Raw genomic sequence first — 20,701 nt, 5'->3', positions numbered from 1 at the left:
ACGTTGTTTGTCCTCAGGTCTATAGTCTAGGCAGGGAGCTCTGACTTATAAGGAAATAGTTTGGAGTTAATAGGGTGCTATAGTAGATCTGAGAATGAGTGTTCCTCTGGGCTTCCTGGAGGAAGTGTGGTAAAAAGAGCCTCCAAGAGCAGCAAGCAAGTGGAGCAGCAAGTTCCCTTAGTTCTCAGGGGATCTGGGGTTGAAGACACCTGGGGCCTGAGGACCAGAAGGCCCACCTCTCATAAGCTTCCAATTGATCCACAGGCCTTGGAAATGGCAGAGCTGACATCTAGGATCTCCCAGCTGGAGATGGCCCGACAGAAAAAGGAGAGTGAGGCTGTGGAATGGCAGCAGAAGGTAAGATACCGTGCCCAGGACAAAGCAGTGTGGGATGGGGTATCATATGCATAGGCTCCAGTTCCTTAGATTCTTTTATTTATTTATTTATTTTTAAAGATAATACCTGGAAGTATCTTTTATTTTTTTTTTTTATTTATTTTTTCCGGTACGTGGGCCTCTCACTGTTGTGGCCTCTCCCGTTGTGGAACACAGGCTCCGGATGTGCAGGCTCAGCGGCCATGGCTCACGGGCCCAGCTGCTCCGTGGCATGTGGGATCTTCCCAGACCGGGGCACGAACCCATGTCCCCTGCATCGGCAGGCAGACTCTCAACCACTGTGCCACCAGGGAAGCCCCATTATTTTATATTTTATTTAAAAAATTATTTTATTTTTTTTAACATCTTCATTGGCGTATAATTGCTTTACAATGGTGTGTTAGTTTCTGCTGTACAACAAAGTGAATCAGCTGTATATATACATATATCCCCATATCTCCTCCTATTGCATCTCCCTCCCACCATCCCTATCCCACCGCTCTAGGTGGTCACAAAGCACCGAGCTGATCTCCCTGTGCTATGCGGCTGCTTCCCACTAGCTATCTATTTTACATTTGGTAGTGTACATATGTCCACGCCACTCTCTCACTTCTTCTCAGCTTACCGTTCCCTCTCCCCGTGTCCTCAAGTCCATTCTCTACGTCTGTGTCTTTATTCCTATTCTGCCCCTAGGTTCTTCAGAACCATTTCTTTTTATTCCATATATATGTGTTATCATACAGTATTTGTTTTTCTCTTTCTGACTTACTTCACTCTGTATGACAGACTCTAGGTCCATCCACCTCACTGCAAATAACTCAATTTCATTTCCTTTTATGGCTGAGTAATATTCCATTGTATATATGTGTCGCATCTTCTTTATCCATTCATTGGTCGATGGACACTTAGGTTGTTTCCATGTCCAGGCTATTGTAAATAGTGCTGCAGTGAACATTGTGGTACATGACTCTCTTTGAATTATGGTTTTCTCAGGGTATATGGTTTGCCCAGTGGTGGGATTGCTGGGTCATATGGTAGTTCTATTTAGTTTTTTAAGGAACTTCCATACTGTTCTCCATAGTGGCTGTATCAACTTACATTCCCACCAACAGTGCAAGAGGGTTCCCTTTTCTCCACACCCTCTTCAACATTTATTGTTTGCAGATTTTTTGATGATGGCCATTCTGACCGATGTGAGGATTTGGGTTTCTTCACGCTTCTATCCTTCCTTGACAGTGGGTATCATGGGAGAAGGAGCCCAAGCCTTTCTCAGATACTTCCCAGAATTCTCCAGTACCCCCAGGGAATTTGGTACTAGTAATAGGAATTACTCCTATTATACAGCTGAAGGAACTCAGGATCAGTCAGGCAAAGTGACTTGGCCTACCTGGTGCCTGCTTTCTGCTGGACCATTCTAGGCACACATAGGGATGCCGCAAGTTAGCCTGGTCTGACTGCCAGACCTTCTCTTCCTCTGTTACTGGGCAGGCTCAGATGGTACAAGAAGACTTGGAGAAGACCCGTGCAGAGCTGAAGACTGCCATGAGCACGCCTCATGTGGCAGAGCCTGCCGAGAATGAGCAGGATGAGCAGGATGAGAACGGTGCAGAGGCCAGCGCTGAACTGCGGGCTGATGCCATGGCCAAGGATCGCAGCGAGGAGGAACGTACCACTGAGGCAGAGAAGAATGAGCGTGTGCAGAAGCACCTGAAGGTATCAAGGCTGACCCAAAGCGTCATGGAGACCATGTGTATTGACTTAGTAGCCCATGGCCTTCCCTAGATCATCGGGGCACGGGAGCAGTAGAGGAGCCTGTCTCAGTGCTCTGTGGGAGCTTAAGCATTTCTCAATGAGAGCTTTAAGGGAGAGCACCTCTCACTTATTTTTTTAATTTTTAATTTTTATTTTTATAAATTTATTTATTTTATCTTTGGCTGTGTCGGGTCTTCATTGCTGCACGTGGGCTTTCTCTAGCTGTGGCACGCGGGCTTAGTTGCTCTGCGGCATGTGGGATCTTCCCGGACCAGGGCTTGAACCCGTGTCCCCTGCATTGTCAGGTGGATTCTTAACCACTGCGCCACCAGGGAAGTCCCAGTTCTCACTTATTAATCAGAGCCTGGACCGCCTCTTCCTTTTTTTTTGTTTTTTTGCTCCATCCTCCACCCATATTCCATTTACCTCATATTCAGAAAATACTTAGTTGTCACAATTCCTACTTGAATCTCTTTGGTGTATTGTTCTACTCTCAGGATTCTGTCATCAGTTGATCTGCTAAGTTGGTGTTCTGGTTTTGTTTTTTTTTTAATTATTCTTGCCCCACTGCAGTTCTAACAGAGCTGGAAATGGCTCTCAAAAAATGTGTGTGTCTGTGTTTGTGTGTATAAAGAGGGGGGCAGGGGTGGGGGAGTGAGAGAGAAAGGTGGTGGAGAGGGTGGGAGGAAGGTAAGAAGGAAATAAATCAGGAAGTACATCTGGTTAACGAGGGGAGGTAAAATGAGAGGAAGCCATTAACCCCTTATCCCCTTGCACCCTCATAGGCCCTCACTTCAGAGCTGGCCAATGCCCGTGATGAGTCCAAGAAGACTGCTAATGACATGATCCATGCTGAAAACATGCGACTGGGTCGAGACAAGTACAAGACCCTGCGCCAAATCCGGCAGGGCAATACTAAGCAGCGCATTGATGAGTTTGAGTCCATGTAATGGGCACCCAGCCTCTAGGGACCCCTCCTCCCTTCTTCCTTGCCCTCACACTCCTACACTCTTGCCTAACTCACACTGTGCTGGAGCCACTAACTAGAGCAGCCCAGGAGTCATGCCAAGCATTCAGTACAGCCATGGGACCAAACCTAGCCCCTCAGCCCTCACTCACTTCCCTAGGCAGAGAGATGGCCCACTATGGTGATGATGGGACCCTCTTTTTCTTCTATCCCAGGTGATCTAGCTTTCTAGAAGAGATCACTTTCTCAGCTCAGAGGCACTTCCCACTTGATTTGGGAAATACCCCCACATTTACTGTTGCTTTGCAGGAGTCAAGTGTAGTAGGTTGAAAACTAGCCCCCACCACTGCCTTCCTCTTCATGGTCCTGTGATTTGCAGAATTGGAACATCATAGGGTTTAGAGAAGGAGGCGGAGCCCTGGCTATATGCTCTAGGATGTCAACTGCCCTAGGATTAGGCCTCCCAGTGTCCATCCCTTCTAGAGTTATTTAGGCTTTGTAATGATTGGAGGCTAAAAAGATGTTCACTCATTCTTCTCTCTACCTCCCAGATTGGACCTGTTACAAACTTGGTCCCAGTAAACCTTGTCCCTGAGTTCAGGGACTTAGTTTCTCTTCAGGGTGATATGGGGGAGACAGTGCCTGCAAGAGGCTTCACCAACATCCTGGAAGGCCGTTGGCCATTCTGTTCAGACAAGATTGGGTAGAGGATCTGCCCCTATGCCTTATGGGAGCCTAGACTTGTTTCAAGTGAGCTCTGTGGGCAGAGATATCCCTTATTATTCTGTGTTCCTCTTCCCCTCTTGGGATCTGCCCCTCCCCACTCCAATCCCCAAACCCCCTCCAAGTAGAACAGTAGGGATGGTTACCCCCAAACCCAGCCAGCCCCATCCAGGACTTTTGCTAAAGGGAGGAAATATTCACACGTGGCTTCAGTATTTTACCTGCCAGGGGTCCCAGACTACTTCTCCCTTCAGAGTTGGACCACAGCTCCTGCTTCAGGGCCATTAAGGCCTTGGTTTGGTGAGCCCTAGATCTTGATGTCAGTTGGCTCAATTGGTGAGTGGGTGGAAGAAGCTGAGTATGGTGAGAGAAGCTTGTGGCCTAGATCCTACAGTTTACACCTCTCCAAGGTGGTGATTTGGTCCTGCCTCTGTTTAATAAATCTCTAACCCAGGTCTTGCCACCAACTGTGCTATCCCTTGGAGCTGTAAACCAGAGAGCTGTTAGGGGCTCTGGCCTGGTCCTTTTCACACTCCCACCTCTTTCTTTCAACCCAGGAGCAGCCTCCTCCTCCTCTCTGTCTCATGTGTGTTCTTTTTCTTTCCACCAGTATTATATATTTTAGTGGCATCTAACTAAATATTGATTTCTGTGTTTCTTGCTAATGCACCCTTAGAAGATATTAGTGTTGGGACAGGATCATTTTGGCCTCATTCCCTTACCACCCCCTACACCTAGGAAGCATATACTATATTGTAAAAGAATATTTTGCCAGAAAAATTAATGTAGGAAGCTTTCAGTATTAGTGATATCACCTGTCACTATAGGTCATACAATCCTTTTTTAAGGTTCTTGGTATTTGGTTTTATTGTTCCTTTTTTTGCCTTCTCCTCAGAGTTCATTCCCCAAGGGGCCCTACTGTCCTTCCATGCAGTGCCCCTAGCCCAGAGCCCATGGCTTTGATCCCTCCCTCCCCTTGCCTCCTGCTTGACCTTGCGGAGTCTTATGTGCATTGCTGTGAATTATATTGACACTCTCTTGGTGATACGCCCTATATTGGCTAAATTCAAACCTGGAATTGTGGGGCAATCTAGCTGCCTTAAAGGTAGTACCCCCCCACCCCAGGGAAGCTGGGGAAAAAGGTTAGATTTTATATTCAGTTTTTTTGTGTGTGTATTTTTGGGGTTTTTAAAATTTGTTTTTGGAGGGGTTTATGCTTAACCAATGTTCTATTTCAGTGCCAATAAAATCTAGGAAGACTTCACTGTGACTTGATCTTTCTTTGTGGCATGAGTGGGTGGCTGTAAGATACTTCACTGTAATTTGCACTCTGTGGACCACTTTCCTATCCCTGGTCTCATTTCATTCTCACTTCAGTCCTATGGAGAGTGGATATGACTATCCTCGTTTTATAGAGGAGGGAATGGATTTGAAAAAGTAGAATAACTGCCCAAGGGCACAGGACTGTATGACTTAATAGCCTGTGTCCTTTCCGTAGCCCTAGGCCAATTTTTTCTGGTGTAGATGGGCCCTGCATTGACCATATGATGCTCCTGGGCTTGTTTGGCATTGGAGCTTTGGGGCTGCTTGTGGGGGGTGGTTTATATCTCTGGACTCCCCCTGGGGTGGTCAGGCCCTATCCTGCCTCTTTTCAGGAAGGCCTCCAGGCTTGCTCACCTACTGTCCTCACTTATTGCAGTGCCAGTGAAGGTCAGAGAAATTACCTTGAGCACTGTTGCAAAAGGTAATAGGGAGTGGAGTATGAAGTAAGAATGGAGAGTAGTATATGTATGTACAAAAGATGTTGTACTTTATGGTTTATAAAACATGGCAATTTTGTAGCCTAGATGTGGTTATCCCAGTTTTACAGGCGAGGAAACTGAGACCCAGATCAGCCTTCCGGGCCGTTTTGGACCTGGCATACTCTCACTTACCACCTCCCTTCTTGGTGAGCCAATACTTGCAAGGAAAAGTAAGTATGTATTCTGTGAGCTTTAAATCCTTACGACAACCCTTTGAGGCAGTGGCTCTCAAACTTGTCTGCATATTAGAATCTTAAAGATTCCAAAGCCTAGACCACATCCTCAGATCAAATTACAATCTCTAGTAGTGGGACACAGGTATCAATGTATTTAATGATTCCAAAGTGTAGGTTTCCAGCAGTTAAGGAAGTGGGGGGAAGCCATCTGAGAAGTAGATCTGGATATATAAGAGAGCAACATGAGAGATCCTTGCAGTGATACTCTGTCTTGACTGTGTCAATATTAATATCTTGGTTGTGATATTATACCATAGTTTACAAGGTATTACCATTGGTGGAAAGTGAATAAAGTATACATGAGATCTCTTTGTATTATTTGTCTTATAACTGCATGTGAATCTACAGTGATCTCAAAAGAAAAAGATTTAATTTTTAAAAGGGGTGGTGGTACTCCTGGGTACATATCCAAGAGTAATGAGTGCTTCTGTCCACCAAAAGACGTAGCAGTACTATTTGCAATAGCTCCAAATCTGAAAACAACACAAATATTCATCAACTAGAGAATGGACAAAACAATAGTATATTCATATAATGGTATATTGCTCAGCAGTAGAAATTAAAGAAAAAACAACTACTGACACTACAGTATGAATGAATCTCACAGGTAATATCTTGTACAGAAAAAAAAAGTAGACACAAAAGAGAACATATAATTCCATTTATGTCAAGTTCTAGAGCAGGCGTGGTTGTCTGGAGCTGGGATGCGAGGGATTGACTGGAAAGTGGCACAAGGAAACCTGAGGTCATGGAAATACAATTGGTTTGGGTGGTGGTTACAGGGTACAAACATGTAAAAATTCATCAAGATGTATATAAATTACAAATCCATAAAAAAGAAAAGATAAAGGGGGGGCTCCCTCACTGCAAAAGTTTGAAAATATCTAGAATAATGGTTCTCAAATTTTACTGTCTATTGGAATCTCTGTGGGCTGCTTAAAACAGATTACTAGACTCCACCTCCAGAGTCTCTGATTCAGTGGGTCTAAAGTGGAACCTGAGAATTTGCATTGATGCTGCTGTTCCAGGGGCCACACTTTGAGAGCCACTGGAGTCCAGACTAGACAAATACTTTCCTGAGGAGAGATAAGAGACTTGTCTAAGGTCACACAAGCAGTCAGGCAGATAGGGGCCTAGAACTTGCTTCCTGACTCTTCGGTAGGCCTTCAAGGCCTAGGTCAGGCCTTCTCTGCCATCCAGGAGTAGTGCTCCATTGCTTGCTTTACTATATCCCTTAATTATAATATCTGATCAGGAAGGGACCAGAGAGATTTCTGGATCTAATCCTTTCTCCCCATTCTGTAGAGTGGGAAACTGAAGCTCAAGGATCCAAGGTACTTGTCCACAGTCACAATGGCAGGACTTAGCCTTGAACTATCTCCTGTATCTGCCCCAGACCTGTACACAGTCTACCATGGGGCACCCTTACTGCCTTAGCTGCTTTGCTTCCAATCTTCTTCCTAAAGATATCCCCCCATCCCACATTTACATATCTGTGCATAGGTGATGTTTCTTGAAGCCTTTAGTCAAGATCTTAAGGAAATAGGCCACACTACTTCTAGATCATTTTTCTAGAGCTGAAATGGAGGGCTCCAAGCCTGTTGCTCTTTGAGAACATCCATTACCTTGCTTAGCTTAGGGAGCATTCATGACTCTTCAGAATTTGACTTGTCTTTTCTTCCACTATTCATCATCGTCTGTCTCCCCCCAGCACTTTACATTCTAGACATAGATCCTTCCCAGCCCCTCAACATCTCAGATTTGCTCATGGCTTTCTAATAATAATTGTAATTATAATTAATGTTTACTAAGTGCTTACTGTATGTTGGACACTCTTCAATGTGCTTTATAGTTCTTCATGTTATTTTCACATCTCTGAGTCAAGGCCAATTATTACAGATGAGGAAACTAAGGCACAGAGAGGATAAATTGTCAAAGGTCACACAGCATGGAGTGACAGAGACAAGATTTAAATATTTCTTGGAGCCTCAAATTCAGAATGTCTAATAAGCAAATATATTCTCTATATTGTCACCCTACTCTGCTTATCCTCATCTGTTCCCCTCTCACTTGGTGGCACCACTATCTACTCATTTTTCCAAAATAAGAACCTGGATATTTTCCTTGACAATTCCCTCTCGTCTTACCATGTCCCTGTTCCCAGTCCTCCTGCCTTTAATACTGTTCCCTAAATAACTTTTTAATGCCACATCTCCTTACTCCTCCTCTGGTGCTGCGACGATTGCCATGGCTTCCTCACTAGATCTCCTGTATACCTTTCTACCCTCTGCTGCCAGCCACCTGCTAGAAACCCCTATACCCTTCTCATCTTCTTTGCTCAGATTCTCCTACCAGGTTGGTCCTGGTCCTTATTTTTGTTCCTTTAATATTCTAAGCTCATTCCAGTATCAAGGCCTTTAACTGTCCCGCTATCTGCAATGCTCTTCCAATGGCTGGCTCCTAATTGTTCAGGTCCCAATTCATGGAGTCCTTCCTTTCCTACCCTATCTAAATTAGTCCCCAACTCCCAACACATACACACCTACAATAAATAAAACATATGACTTCTTATATGACAGATACTGTTCTAAGCTCTTTATATATATTAAATCATACTCATTATGCGTCCATGAGGTAAATACTTTTATTACCTCATTATAGATGAGGAAGGAAACTAAGGCACAGAGAAATTAAACAGCTATAGAAGGTGTGGCCAAGATGGTGGAGTAGAAAGACCCTGAGCTCACCTCCTCCAATGGACACACCAAAATCAAAACTATTTACAGAGCAACTATCTAAGAGAATTATCTGAAGACTAGCAGAAAATATTTTCTACAACTAAAGATTTTTAAAAGGAACCAAAACAAGATGATTGGGAGGGGCAGGGACATGGTATAGTCAAGGCCCACACCTCCAGGTGTGCAACCCACAAATGGGAAGATAATGACAATTGCATAGGTTCTCCCCAAGGAGCAAGGGGTCTGAACCCCACATCAGGCTTCCCAGCCCAGGAGTCTTGCCCCAGGAAAGCAAACCTTCAGAACATCTGGCTTTGACACCAGCAGGGCTTGCATATCGGAGAGCCAGAGGAAACAGAGACTCTGCTATTAACAATTTTACATGCTCCAAGTCCCAGTGCAGAGGCAGTAATTTGAAAGGAGCCTGGGTCAGACACACTGATGATCTTAGAGAGCCTCCCAGAGAGAGAGAGAGAGAGAGAGAGAGCAATTGAGAATCTCCCTGGGGATGGAGATGCTGGCAGTAGCCATTTTGGGGAACTCATTTTACTGTGAGGACACTCATGCTGGCAAGCACTATTTTGGAGTTCTCCCTTTAATTTAACAAATGCCGGAGGCTTACTCACCACCAGTGGGCCAGCACTAACCCTGAGTCCCCTGGGCCCTGCAGCCAGCTGCACCAGGACCAGCCCTGCCTGCCAGTGAGCCAGTGGGCCAGTGACCATCACATAAGGCAGGGCCTGGCAGTCAACTGGGCTGGTGGCCATCTTCACCTACCAGCACAACCACAGTAGTAGGCCTTGCCACAGAGTAGGGCCCATGCAACCAACATGGAAGTTACCACTAGAGAATATAGCTCTGGTCACCAGAGAAGAGTATGCTTCTGGGCCTCATAGGATGTCTCCTACATAAGGCCACTTCTCCAAGTCAGAAAATGTAACAGACCTACATAATACATAGAAATAAACAGAGAAAATTAGGCAAAATGAAGAGACAGAGTACTATCTTCCAAATGAAAGAACAAGAGGGCTTCCCTGGTGGCGCAGTGGTTGAGAGTCCGCCTGCCGATGCAGGGGACATGGGTTCATGCCCCGGTCCGGGAGGATCCCACACGCCGCAGAGCAGCTGGGCCCGTGAGCCGTAGCTGCTGAGCCTGTGCGTCCAGAGCCTGTGCTCCACAACGGGAGAGGCCACAACAGTGAGAGGCCCGTGTACCACAAAAAAAACAAACAAACAAGATATAACCTCAGAAAAAGAAAATAAATGGAGATAAGTAACCTACCCAAAAAGGAGTTCAAGATAACAATCATAAATGCTTAATGAACTTGGGAGAAGAATGAATGAACAGACAGAGAATTTTAACAAATAGAAAATATAGATAGAGAAAGAACCAAACATAGCTGAAGAATACAATAATTGAAATAAAAAATACACTAGAATGAATGAACAGTAGATTATAGGATACAGAAGAATGAATCAGCAAGCTGGAAGGCAAAGTAGTTGAAATTACCGAAGTTGAACAGAAAAAAGAAAAGTGAATTTTAAAAAATTAGGATAGTTTAAGACACCTCAGGGACAAAATAAAGCATACTAATTTTTGCATTATAGGGGTCACAGAAGGAGGGGAGAGAGAGAGAGAGAGAGAGAGAGAGAGACGAATGTACAGGGAACATGTTGGAGACATCATAGCTGAAAACTTACCTAACTTGGGAAAGGAAACAGGCACCCAGGTCTAGAAAGCACAGAGTCCCAAACAGGCTCAACCCAAAGAGGACACCACCAAGACACATTAAAATGGCAAAGAGGGAGGTCAAGATGGTGGAGGAGTAGGAGGATATGGAGTTCATCTCTCCCCACAAATGCAGCAAGAATACATCTACATATGGAACTATTCTCACAGAGCACATGCTGAACACTAGCAGAGGACCTCAGACACCTAAAAGGTCAAGAAATATCCCCACATAACCAGGTAGGCCAAAAGAAAGAAGGGAAAAGGAAGAGGAAAGGAAGTGGGATGGGACCTGCACCCCTGGTTGGGGGAGAACTAAAGAAGAGGAGAAGTTTCTGCATCTGGGGAAGGCCCCTCACTGGTGAGGAGATCAGCTGGGACAGAAGGGGAGCTTCGGGGGCTTGGAGGAGAGCACAGCAACCGGTATGTGGCAGGCAAGACAGAGTAAGACCTACACAGATGGTCTGTGCCATCTAGCTCTGCACACCCTAGGCTGAGATGGGTGTCTGCCAGTGCACAAGGGGGATGGGTGCTGGAACGTGGGGTTTGGAGAGCAGACATGGGGAGGGGACTGCTGTTGGCTGTGAAGAGACAGCCTGAGGGGACGGGAGTAAGGAAATCTGCAAACAGGAGTGCTCATGGAAGAAGCCCGGACCACCAGAGAAGCAAAGCACCATTGTTGTGTGAGGTGCAAAGGGTGGGGCCACCATTGCAGCTTCTGCCCTCAGATGCTGACCCCTGCCTCCATGGGCACTAGGGAGGGGCCCCGCAGGAGTAGGCTTACACGACCGACGCCTCCTCTGCCCCTCCCCACCTGGGCAACATGCTAGCTCCGATTTCTGCCTCTGCTCCCTCCTTCCTGGGCAGCCCGCTTGCCCCATCGCCTTTGCAGCTCCCTCCCACTTGACAAGCTTGTGTGCTCTGGTAGACTTTGGAGCAGATGCCAGTGGGTGGCCCACATGCAGAGGTGAGACTGAAACCACAGCTGAGTCCCAGAGGTGGTGTGACTAAGGAAGGAGAGCTGAAATCTCTCCTCCCACCAGTGTGAATGGTAGAGTTATAACTCTGCTAAAGGCTTCCTAAATTCAGCACCTGCACAACATCCGAACAGACAAGTGCTCCTGCAGCTGAGATGGGTCTGGCTTTAGCAGATGTGGGATTTGTGGGCATGTACACATGGGGGTTGGGTCAGGCCAGAATTTGAGCTACTTCAATAGCTCCCATAGCAGGTCCAGGTACATGATTACTGCAGTCCTGGGACCTGACCACAGTGATTCTGCACTGGTGGCCTGGTGAAAGAGTGCCTGAGAGACACCAGAGCCAATTGCCAGCATACCCATGGTGAAAGGACTGAGACCAGTCCCAACAACAGTGTACTTTGTGAGCCAGCACAATGGGTGAAAGGAGACACAACAGAGCACACACACAGTTGAACAGCTCCAGAGGAAGAATTCTCAGTGCCTTCTCTCCCAGTGGGAGTGCTCCAATCCCACCTACCTTGCAACGCAGATCAGAAACACAGTAAAGAAACAGAACTGGGGGCCACTACTCCAAAAACTAAGGAGAAGACACTGTCCCTGACAGGGCAGTGACAACCACACAGCAAAGGGGAGGCCCCACTCAATATCCAGGGTAGGCTCTGGTCACCAAGACACCAATCAAACACCCTATCAAGGGAAAAATGACCAGCACACACTGAGGAAAGAGGTGGCAGTCATCCATACTAAAAAGAGCCCTTGACCAAAAAAAAAAAAAAAAATTAACCCCATGCAGATGCAGGCTACACAGGGACATTTCCTCTTGGAGAGCACACACAAGGCCTCATGTACAGTGGAACCCAGCAAAAAGCAGTACTTCCATAGGAACACAGGTCTAGACCTACCTAGGGGTCTTGGAGCATCTCCTAGAGAGGCGGGGTTAGCTGTATGTAGCTCACTGTGGCGGCAAGGGGATAGGTAGTGGAGGCCCCAGGGAATATTAATCACTGTGAGCTCTCCCAGAGGTACCCACCTCTACACCAAGAGCTGGCCCCACCCAACAGACAGCAGGCTCCAGTGCTGGAACATCTCAGGCCAAACAACCAGCAAGACAGGAACACAGCCCCACCCATCAGCAGACAGGCTGCCTAAAGTTGTATTAAGCTCACAGACACCCCAAAACACAACCCTTGACATTGCCCTGCCAACCACAGGGACAAGACCTAGCTCCACTCACAGGAGGGGAGGCACCAGACCCTCCCACCAGGAAGCCTGCACAAGCCCCTAGACAAATCTCACCCACCAGGGGGCAGACAACAGAGGAAAGAGGATCTACGATTCTGCAGCCTGTGGAAAGGAGACCACAAACACAGTAAGCTAGACAAAATGAGAAGACAGAGAAATATGTTGCAGATGAACAAGCAAGATAAAAACCTATAAGAACAACTAAATGAAGAGGAGATAGGCAAACTACCTGAAAAATAATTCAGAGTAATGATAGTAAAGATGATCCAAGATCTCAGAAAAAGAATGGAGGCACAGATTGAGAAGATAATACAAGAAATGTTTAACAAAGACCTAGAAGAACAAACAAACAGAGATGAACAATAAAATAACTAAAATGAAAAATAAACTAGAAGGAATCAATAGCAGAATAACTGAGGCAGAACGGATACGTGAGCTGGAAGATGGAATGGTGGAAATCACTGCCACAGAAGAGAATTAAAAAAAAAAGAATGAAAAGAAATGAGCACAGTCTCAGAGACCTCTGAGACAACTTTTAATGCACCAACATTCGAATTATAGAGATCCCAGAAGAAGAGAAAGAGAAAGTGTCTCAGAAAATATTTGAACAGACTGTAGTCTAAAACTTCCCTAATATGGAAATAGTCACCGAGATCCAGGAAACCCAGAGTGTCCCATACAGGATAAACCCAAGGAGGAACATGCTGAGACATATAATCAAACGAACAAAAATTAAATACAAAGAAAAAATATTAAAAGCAATAAGGGAAAAGCAACAGACACAATATAAGGGAATCTCCATAAGGCTATCAGCTGATTTTTCAGCAGAAACCCTGAAGACCAGAAGGGAGTGGCATGATATGTTTAAAGTGACGAAAGAGTCTCCTCACACAAGGGTTTCCTTCCGGAGGGGTTGGAGCTGTGGCAGACGGAGGCCTGGGAAGCCCATTCTCTGCCGCCTCCTTCTCTTCCTGAGGGCTCCCCGGTCCTCTTGCCCTCCAACGCTACTCAGATACATCAGAAATACATCTACAAGTGGAACAACTCCTACAGAACACCGACTGAACGCTGACAGAAGTCCTCAGAACTCCCAAAAGGCAAGAAAGCCCCCACGTACCTGGGTAGGACAAAAGAACAAAGAATAAACACAGACAAAAGAATAGGGATGGGACCTGCACCAGTGGGAGGGAGCTGTGAAGGAGGAAAGGTTTCCACACACTAGGAAGCCCCTTCATGGGCGGAGACTGCGGGTGGCAGAGGGGGGAAGCTACAGAGCCGTGGAGGAGAGTGCAGCCACCAGGATGTGGAGGGCAAAGTGGAGAGATTCCCGCACAGAGGATCAGTGGACCAGCACTACCAGCCCGAGAGGCTTGTCTGCTCACCCACCGGAATGGGCTGGGGCTGGGAGCTGAGGCTCGGGCTTTGGTCAGAGTGCAGGGAGAGGACTGGGGTTGGCAGCGTGAACATAACCTGAAGGGGTTAGTGCACCACGGCTAGCCGGGAGGGAGTTCGGGAAAAGTCTGGACCTGCCGAAGAGGCAAGAGACTTTTTCTTCCCTCTTTGTTTCCTGGTGGGTGAGGACAGGGGATTAAGAGCGCTGCTTAAAGGAGCTCCAGAGACGGGTGTGAGTCGTGGCTAACAGCACGGACCACAGAGACGACCATGAGACGCTAAGGCTGCTGCTGCCGCCACCAAGAAGCCTCTGTGCGAGCACAGGTCACTCTCCACACCTCCCTTCCGGGGAGCCTGTGCAGCCCGCCACTGCCAGGGTCCCGGTATCCAGGGACAACTTCCTTGGGAGAACGCACGGCTCGTCTCAGGCTGGTGCAACATCCCGCCGGCCTCTGCTGCCGCAGGCTCAACCCGCATCTGCACCCCTCCCTCCCCCCAGACTGAGTGAGCCAGAGCCCCCGAATCAGCTGCTTCTTTAACCCCTTCCTGTCTGAGCGAAGAACAGACGCCCTCTGACGACCTACACGCAGAAGCAGGGTCAAATCCAAAGGTGAGCTCTGGGAACTGTCTGAACAAAGAAGAGAAAGAAAAATCCCTCCAGCAGCCTCAGGAGCAGCAGATTAAATCTCCACAATCAACTTGATGTACCCTGCATCTGTGGAATACCTGAATAGACAACGAATCATACAAAATTGAGTAGGTGGACTTTGAGAGCAAGATTTATGATCTTTTCCCCTTTTCCTCTTTCTGTGAAAGTGTATGTGTATGCTTCTGTGTGAGATTTTGTCTGTATAGCTTTGCTTTCACCATTTGTCCTAGGGTTCTATCCATCCATTTTTGTGGGGTTTTTTTCTTTTAAAAAAATTTTTTCTTAATAATTATTTTTTATTTTAATAACTTTATTTTATCCTCTTTCTTTCTTTCTTCCTTTCTTTCTTTCTTTCTTTCTTTCTTTCTTTCTTTCTTCCTTCCTTTCTTTCTTTCTTTCTTTCTTTCTTTCTTTCTTTCTTTCTTTCTTTCTTTCTTTCTTTCTTTCTTTCTTTCTTTCTTTCTTTCTTTCTTTCTTTCTTTCTTTCTTTCTCATTTTTCTCCCTTTTATTGTGAGTGGTGTGGATGAAAGTCTCTTGGTGCTCCAGCCAGGAGTCAGTGCTGTGCCTCTGAGGTCGAGAGCCAACTTCAGGACACTGGTCCACAAGAGACCTCCCAGCTCCACATAATATCAAACAGTGAAAATCTCCCAGAGATCTCCATCACAAAACCAGCACACAGCTTCACTCAACGACCAGCAAGCTACAGTGCTGGACACCCTATGCCAAACAACTAGAAAGACAGGAACACAACCCCACCCATTAGCAGAGAGGCTGCCTAAAATCATAATAAGTCCACAGATACCCCTAAACATACCACCAGACGTGGATCTGCCCACCAGAAAGACAAGATCCAGTCTCATCCATCAGAACACAGGCACTAGTCCCCTCCACCAGGAAGCCTACACAACCCACTGAACCAACCTGAGCCACTGGGGACAGACACCAAAAACAACGGGAACTACGAACCTGCAGCCTGCAGAAAGGAGACCTCAAACACAGTACGATAAGCAACATGAGAAGACAGAAAAACACACAGCAGATGAAGGAGCAAGATAAAAACCCACAAAACCTAACAAATGAAGAGGAAATAGGCAGTCTACCTGAAAAAGAATTCAGAAAAATGATAGTAAAGATGATCCAAAATCTTGGAAATAGAATAGACAAAATGCAAGAAACATTTTACAAGCACCTAGAAGAACTAAAGATGAAACAAGCAATGAAGAACAGCACAATAAATGAAATTAAAACTACTCTAGATGGGATCAATAGTAGAATAACTGAGGCAGAAAAACGGATAAGTGACCTGGAAGATAAAATAGTGGAAATAACTACTGCAGAGCAGAATAAAGAAAAAAGAATGAAAAGAACCGAGGACAGTCTCAGAGACATCTGGGACAACATTAAACGCACCAACATTCGAATTATAGGGGTTCCAGAAGAAGAAGAGAAAAATAAAGGGACTGAGAAAATATTTGAAGAGATTATAGTTGAAAATTTCCCTAATATGGGAAAGGAAATAGTTAACTAAGTCCAGGAAGCACAGAGAGTTCCATACAGGATAAATCAAAGGAGAAACATGCCAAGACACATACTAATCAAACTGTCAAAAATTAAATACAAAGAAAACATATTAAAAGCAGCAAGGGAAAAACAACAAATAACACACAAAGGAATCCCCATAAGGTTAACAACTGATCTTTCAGCAGAAACTCTGCCAACCAGAAGGGACTGGCAGGACATATTTAAAGTGATGAAGGAGAGAAAACTACAACCAAGATTACTCTACTCAGCAAGAATCTCATTCAGATTTGATGGAGAAATTAAAACCTTTACAGACAAGCAAAAGCTGAGAGAGTTCAGCACCACCAAACCAGCTTTACAACAAATGCTAAAGGAACTTCTCTAGGCAAGAAACACAAGAGAAGGAAAAGACCTTCGATAACAAATCCAAAACAATTAGGAAAATGGAAATAGGAACATACATATCGATAATTACCTTAACTGTAAATGGCTTAAATGCTCCCACCAAAAGACACAGACTGGCTGAATGGATACAAAAAGAAGATTCATATATATGCTGTCTACAAGAGACCAACTTAAGACTTAGAGACACATACAGACTGAAAGTAAGGGGATGGAAAAAGATATTCCATGCAAATGGAAACCACAAGAAAGCTGGAATAGCAATTCTCATATCAGACAAAATAGACTTTAAAATAAAGACTATTAGAAGAGACAAAGAAGGACACTACATAATGATAAAGGGATCGATCCAAGAAGAAGACATAAAAGTTGTAAATATTTATGCACCAAACATAGGAGCACCATAATACATCAGGCAAATACTAACAGCCATAAAAGGGGAAATCAACAGTAACACATTCATAGTAGGGGACTTTAACACCTCACTTTCACCAATTGACAGATCATCCAAAATGAAAATAAATAAGGAAACACAAGCTTTAAATATACATTAAATGAGATGGACTTAATTGATATTTATAGGACATTCCACCCAAAAACAACAGAATACACATTTTTCTCAAGTGCTCATGGAACATTCTCCAGGATAGATCATATCTTGGGTCATAAATCAAGCCTTGGTAAATATAAGAAAATTGAAATTGTATCAAGTATCTTTTCTGACCACAACGCTCTGAGACTAGATATCAATTAGAGGAAAGGATCTGTAAAAATACAAACACATGGAGGCTAAACCATACACTACTTAATAACGAAGTGATCACTGAAGAAATCAAAGAGGAAATAAAAAAATACCTAGAAACAAATGACAATGGAGACACGACGACCCAAAACCTATGGGATGCAGGAAAAGCAGTTCTAAGAGGGGAGTTTATAGCAATACAATCGTACCTTAAGAAACAGGAATCTCGAATAAACAACATAATCTTGCACCTCAAGCAATTAGAGAAAGAAGAAAAAAACGCCCCAAACTTAGCAAAAGGAAAGAAATCATAAAGATAAGAAATAAATGAAAAAGAATTGAAGGAAACAATAGCAAAGATCAATAAAACTAAAAGCTGGTTCTTTGAGAAAATAAACAAAATTGATAAACCATTAGCCAGAATCACCAAGAGAAAAAGGGAGAAGACTCAAATCAATAGAATTAGAAATGAAAAAGGAGCAGTAAGAACTGACACTGCAGAAATACAAAAGATCATGAGAGATTACTACAAGCAACTCTATGCCAATAAAATGGACAATCTGGAAGAAATGAACAAATTTTTAGAAATGCACAAACTGCCAGGACTGAATCATGAAGAAATAGAAAATATGAACAGACCAATCACAAGCACTGAACTTGAGAATGTGATTAGAAATCTTCCAACAAACAAAAGCCCAGGATCATAGAGATTCACAGGAGAAATCTATCAAACATTTAGAGAAGAGCTAACACCTATCCTTCCCAAACTCTTCCAAAATATAGCAGAGGGAGGAACACTCCCAAACTCATTCTATGAGGCCACCATCACCCTGATACCAAAACAAAGCAAGGATGTCACAAAGAGCGAAAACTACAGGCCAATATCACTGATGAACATAGATGCAAAAATCTTAAAAAAGAATAGTTGCAAACAGAATCCAACAGCACATTGAAAGGATCATACACCATGATCAAATGGGGTTTATTCCAGGAATGCAAGGATTCTTCAATATATGCAAATCAATCAACCATATTAACACCATATTAACAAATTAAAGGAGAAAGACCATATGATCATCTCAACAGATGCAGAGAAAGCTTTCAACAAAATTCAACACCGATTTATGATAAAAGCCCTGCAGAAGTAGGCATAGAGGGAACTTTCCTCAACATACTAAAGGCCATATATGACAAACCCACAGCCAACATCGTCCTCAACGATGAACAACTGAAAACATTTCCACTAAGATAAGGACCAAGACAAGGTTTTCCACTCTCACCACTTGTATTCAACATAGTTTTGGAAGTTTTAGCCACAGCAACAAGAGAAGAAAAGGAAATAAAGGAATCCATATTGGAAAAGAAGATGCAAGGCTGTCATTGTTTGCAGATGACATGATACTATACATAGAGAATCCTAAAGATGCTACCAGAAAACTACTAGAGCTAATTAGTGCATTTGGTAAAATAGCAGGCTACAAAATTAATGCACAGAAATCTCTGGCATTCCTATACAGTAATGATGAAAAAATTGGAAAGTGAAATCAAGAAAACACCCCCATTTACCAATGCAACAAAAAGAATAAAATATCTAGGAATAAACCTACCTAAGGAGACAAAAGACCTGTAGCAGAAAATTATAAGACACTGATGAAAGAAATTAAAGATGATACAAATAGATGGAGAGATATACCACGTTCTTGGATTGGAAGAATCAACATTGTGAAAATGACTCTACTACCCAAAGCAATCTACAGATTCAATGCAATCCCTATCAGACTACCACTGGCATTTTTCACAGAAGTAGAACAAAAAATTTCACAGTTTCTATGGAAACACAAGTGACCCTGAATAGCCAAGGCAACCTTGAGAACGAAAAACAGTGCTGGAGGAATCAGGCTCCCTGACTTCAGACTATACTGCAAATTCACAGTAATCAAGACAGTATGGTCCTGGACCAAAAACAGAAAGATAGATCAATGGAAAAGGATAGAAAGCCCAGAGATAAAGCCCCGCACATATGGTCACCTTATCTTTGATAAAGGAGGCAGGAATGTACAGTGGAGAAAGGACAGCCTCTTCAATAAGTGGTGCTGGGAAAACTGGACAGATACATGTAAAAGTATGAGATTAGAATGCTCCCTAACACCATACACAAAAATAAGCTGAAAATGGATTAAAGACCTAAATGTTAGGCCAGAAACTATCAAACTCTTGGAAGAAAATATAGGCAGCACACTCTATGACATAAGTCACAGCAAGATCATTTTTGACCCACCTCCTAGAGAAATGGAAATAAAACTAAAAATAAACAAATGGGACCTAATGAAACTTCAAAGCTTTTGGCCAGCAAAGGAAACCATAAACAAGATTAAAAGACAACCCTCAGAATGGGAGAAAATATTTACAAATGAAGCAACTGAAAAAGGAGTAATCTCCAAAATTTATAAGCAGCTCATTGCAGCTCAATAATAAAAAAATAAACAACCCAGTCCAAAAATGGGCAGAAGACCTAAATAGACATTTCTCCAAAGAAGATAATACAGACTGCCAACAAACACATGAAAGAATGCTCAACATCATTAATCATTAGACAAATGCAAATGAAAACTACAATGAGATATCATCTCACACCAGTCAGAATGGCCATGATCAAAATATCTAGAAACAATAAATGCTAGAGAGGGTGTGGAGAAAAGGGAACACTCTTGCACTGCTGGTGGCAATGTGAATTGGTACAGCCGCTATGGAGAACAGTATGGATGTTCCTTAAAAATCTACAATTAGAACTACCATGTGACCCAGCAATCCCACTACTGGGTATACACCCTGAGAAAACCATAATCCCAAAAGAGTCACGTACCAAAATATTCATTGCAGCTGTATTTACAATAGCCAGGAGATGGAAACAACCTAAGTGTCCATCATCGGATGAATGGATAAAGAAGATGTGGCACTTACATACAATGCAATATTACTCAGCCATAAAAAGAAACGAAATTGAGCTATTTGTAATGAGGTGGATAGGCCTAGAGTCTGTCATACAGAGTGAAGTAAGTCAGAAAGAGAAAGACAAATACCGTATGCTAACACATATATATGGAATTTAAGGAAAAAAATGTCATGAAGAACCTAGGGGTAAGACAGGAATAAAGACACAGACCTACTAGAGAATAGACTTGAGGATATGGGGAGGGAGAAGGGTAAGCTGTGACAAAGTGAGAGAGTGGCATGGGCATATATACACTATGAAACGTAAAATAGATAGCCAATGGGAAGCAGCCGCATAGCACAGGGAGATCAGCTCGGTGCCTTTTGACCACCTGGATAGGTTGGATAGGGAGGGTGGGAGGGAGGGAGTTGCAAGAGGGAGGAGATATGGGAACATATGCATATGTATAACTGATTCACTTTGTTATAAAGCAGAAACTAACACACCATTGTAAAGCA

At 43.9% G+C, this 20,701-nt stretch overlaps 1 protein-coding gene across 2 annotated transcripts in view; it reads left to right on the top strand.

Annotated features, from left to right (window-relative positions):
* MSN (moesin) overlaps positions 1–5,081 on the top strand; it is a 67,823-nt gene extending 62,742 nt beyond the window's left edge. For both annotated transcript variants that reach the window (XM_067723187.1, XM_067723186.1), the window contains exons 11-13: positions 265–357; positions 1,864–2,088; positions 2,913–5,081. In XM_067723187.1, coding sequence (XP_067579288.1) covers positions 265–357; positions 1,864–2,088; positions 2,913–3,077 — 483 coding nt within the window. In that variant the 3' untranslated portion in view covers positions 3,078–5,081. The remainder of the gene's footprint in view (positions 1–264; positions 358–1,863; positions 2,089–2,912) is intronic.
* The last annotated feature ends 15,620 nt before the right edge of the window (positions 5,082–20,701 follow it).

The sequence above is a fragment of the Pseudorca crassidens genome, chromosome X (genome assembly GCF_039906515.1).
Source record: "Pseudorca crassidens isolate mPseCra1 chromosome X, mPseCra1.hap1, whole genome shotgun sequence".
NCBI lineage: Eukaryota > Metazoa > Chordata > Mammalia > Artiodactyla > Delphinidae > Pseudorca > Pseudorca crassidens.
This window is presented reverse-complemented; position numbering and strand designations above follow the sequence as displayed.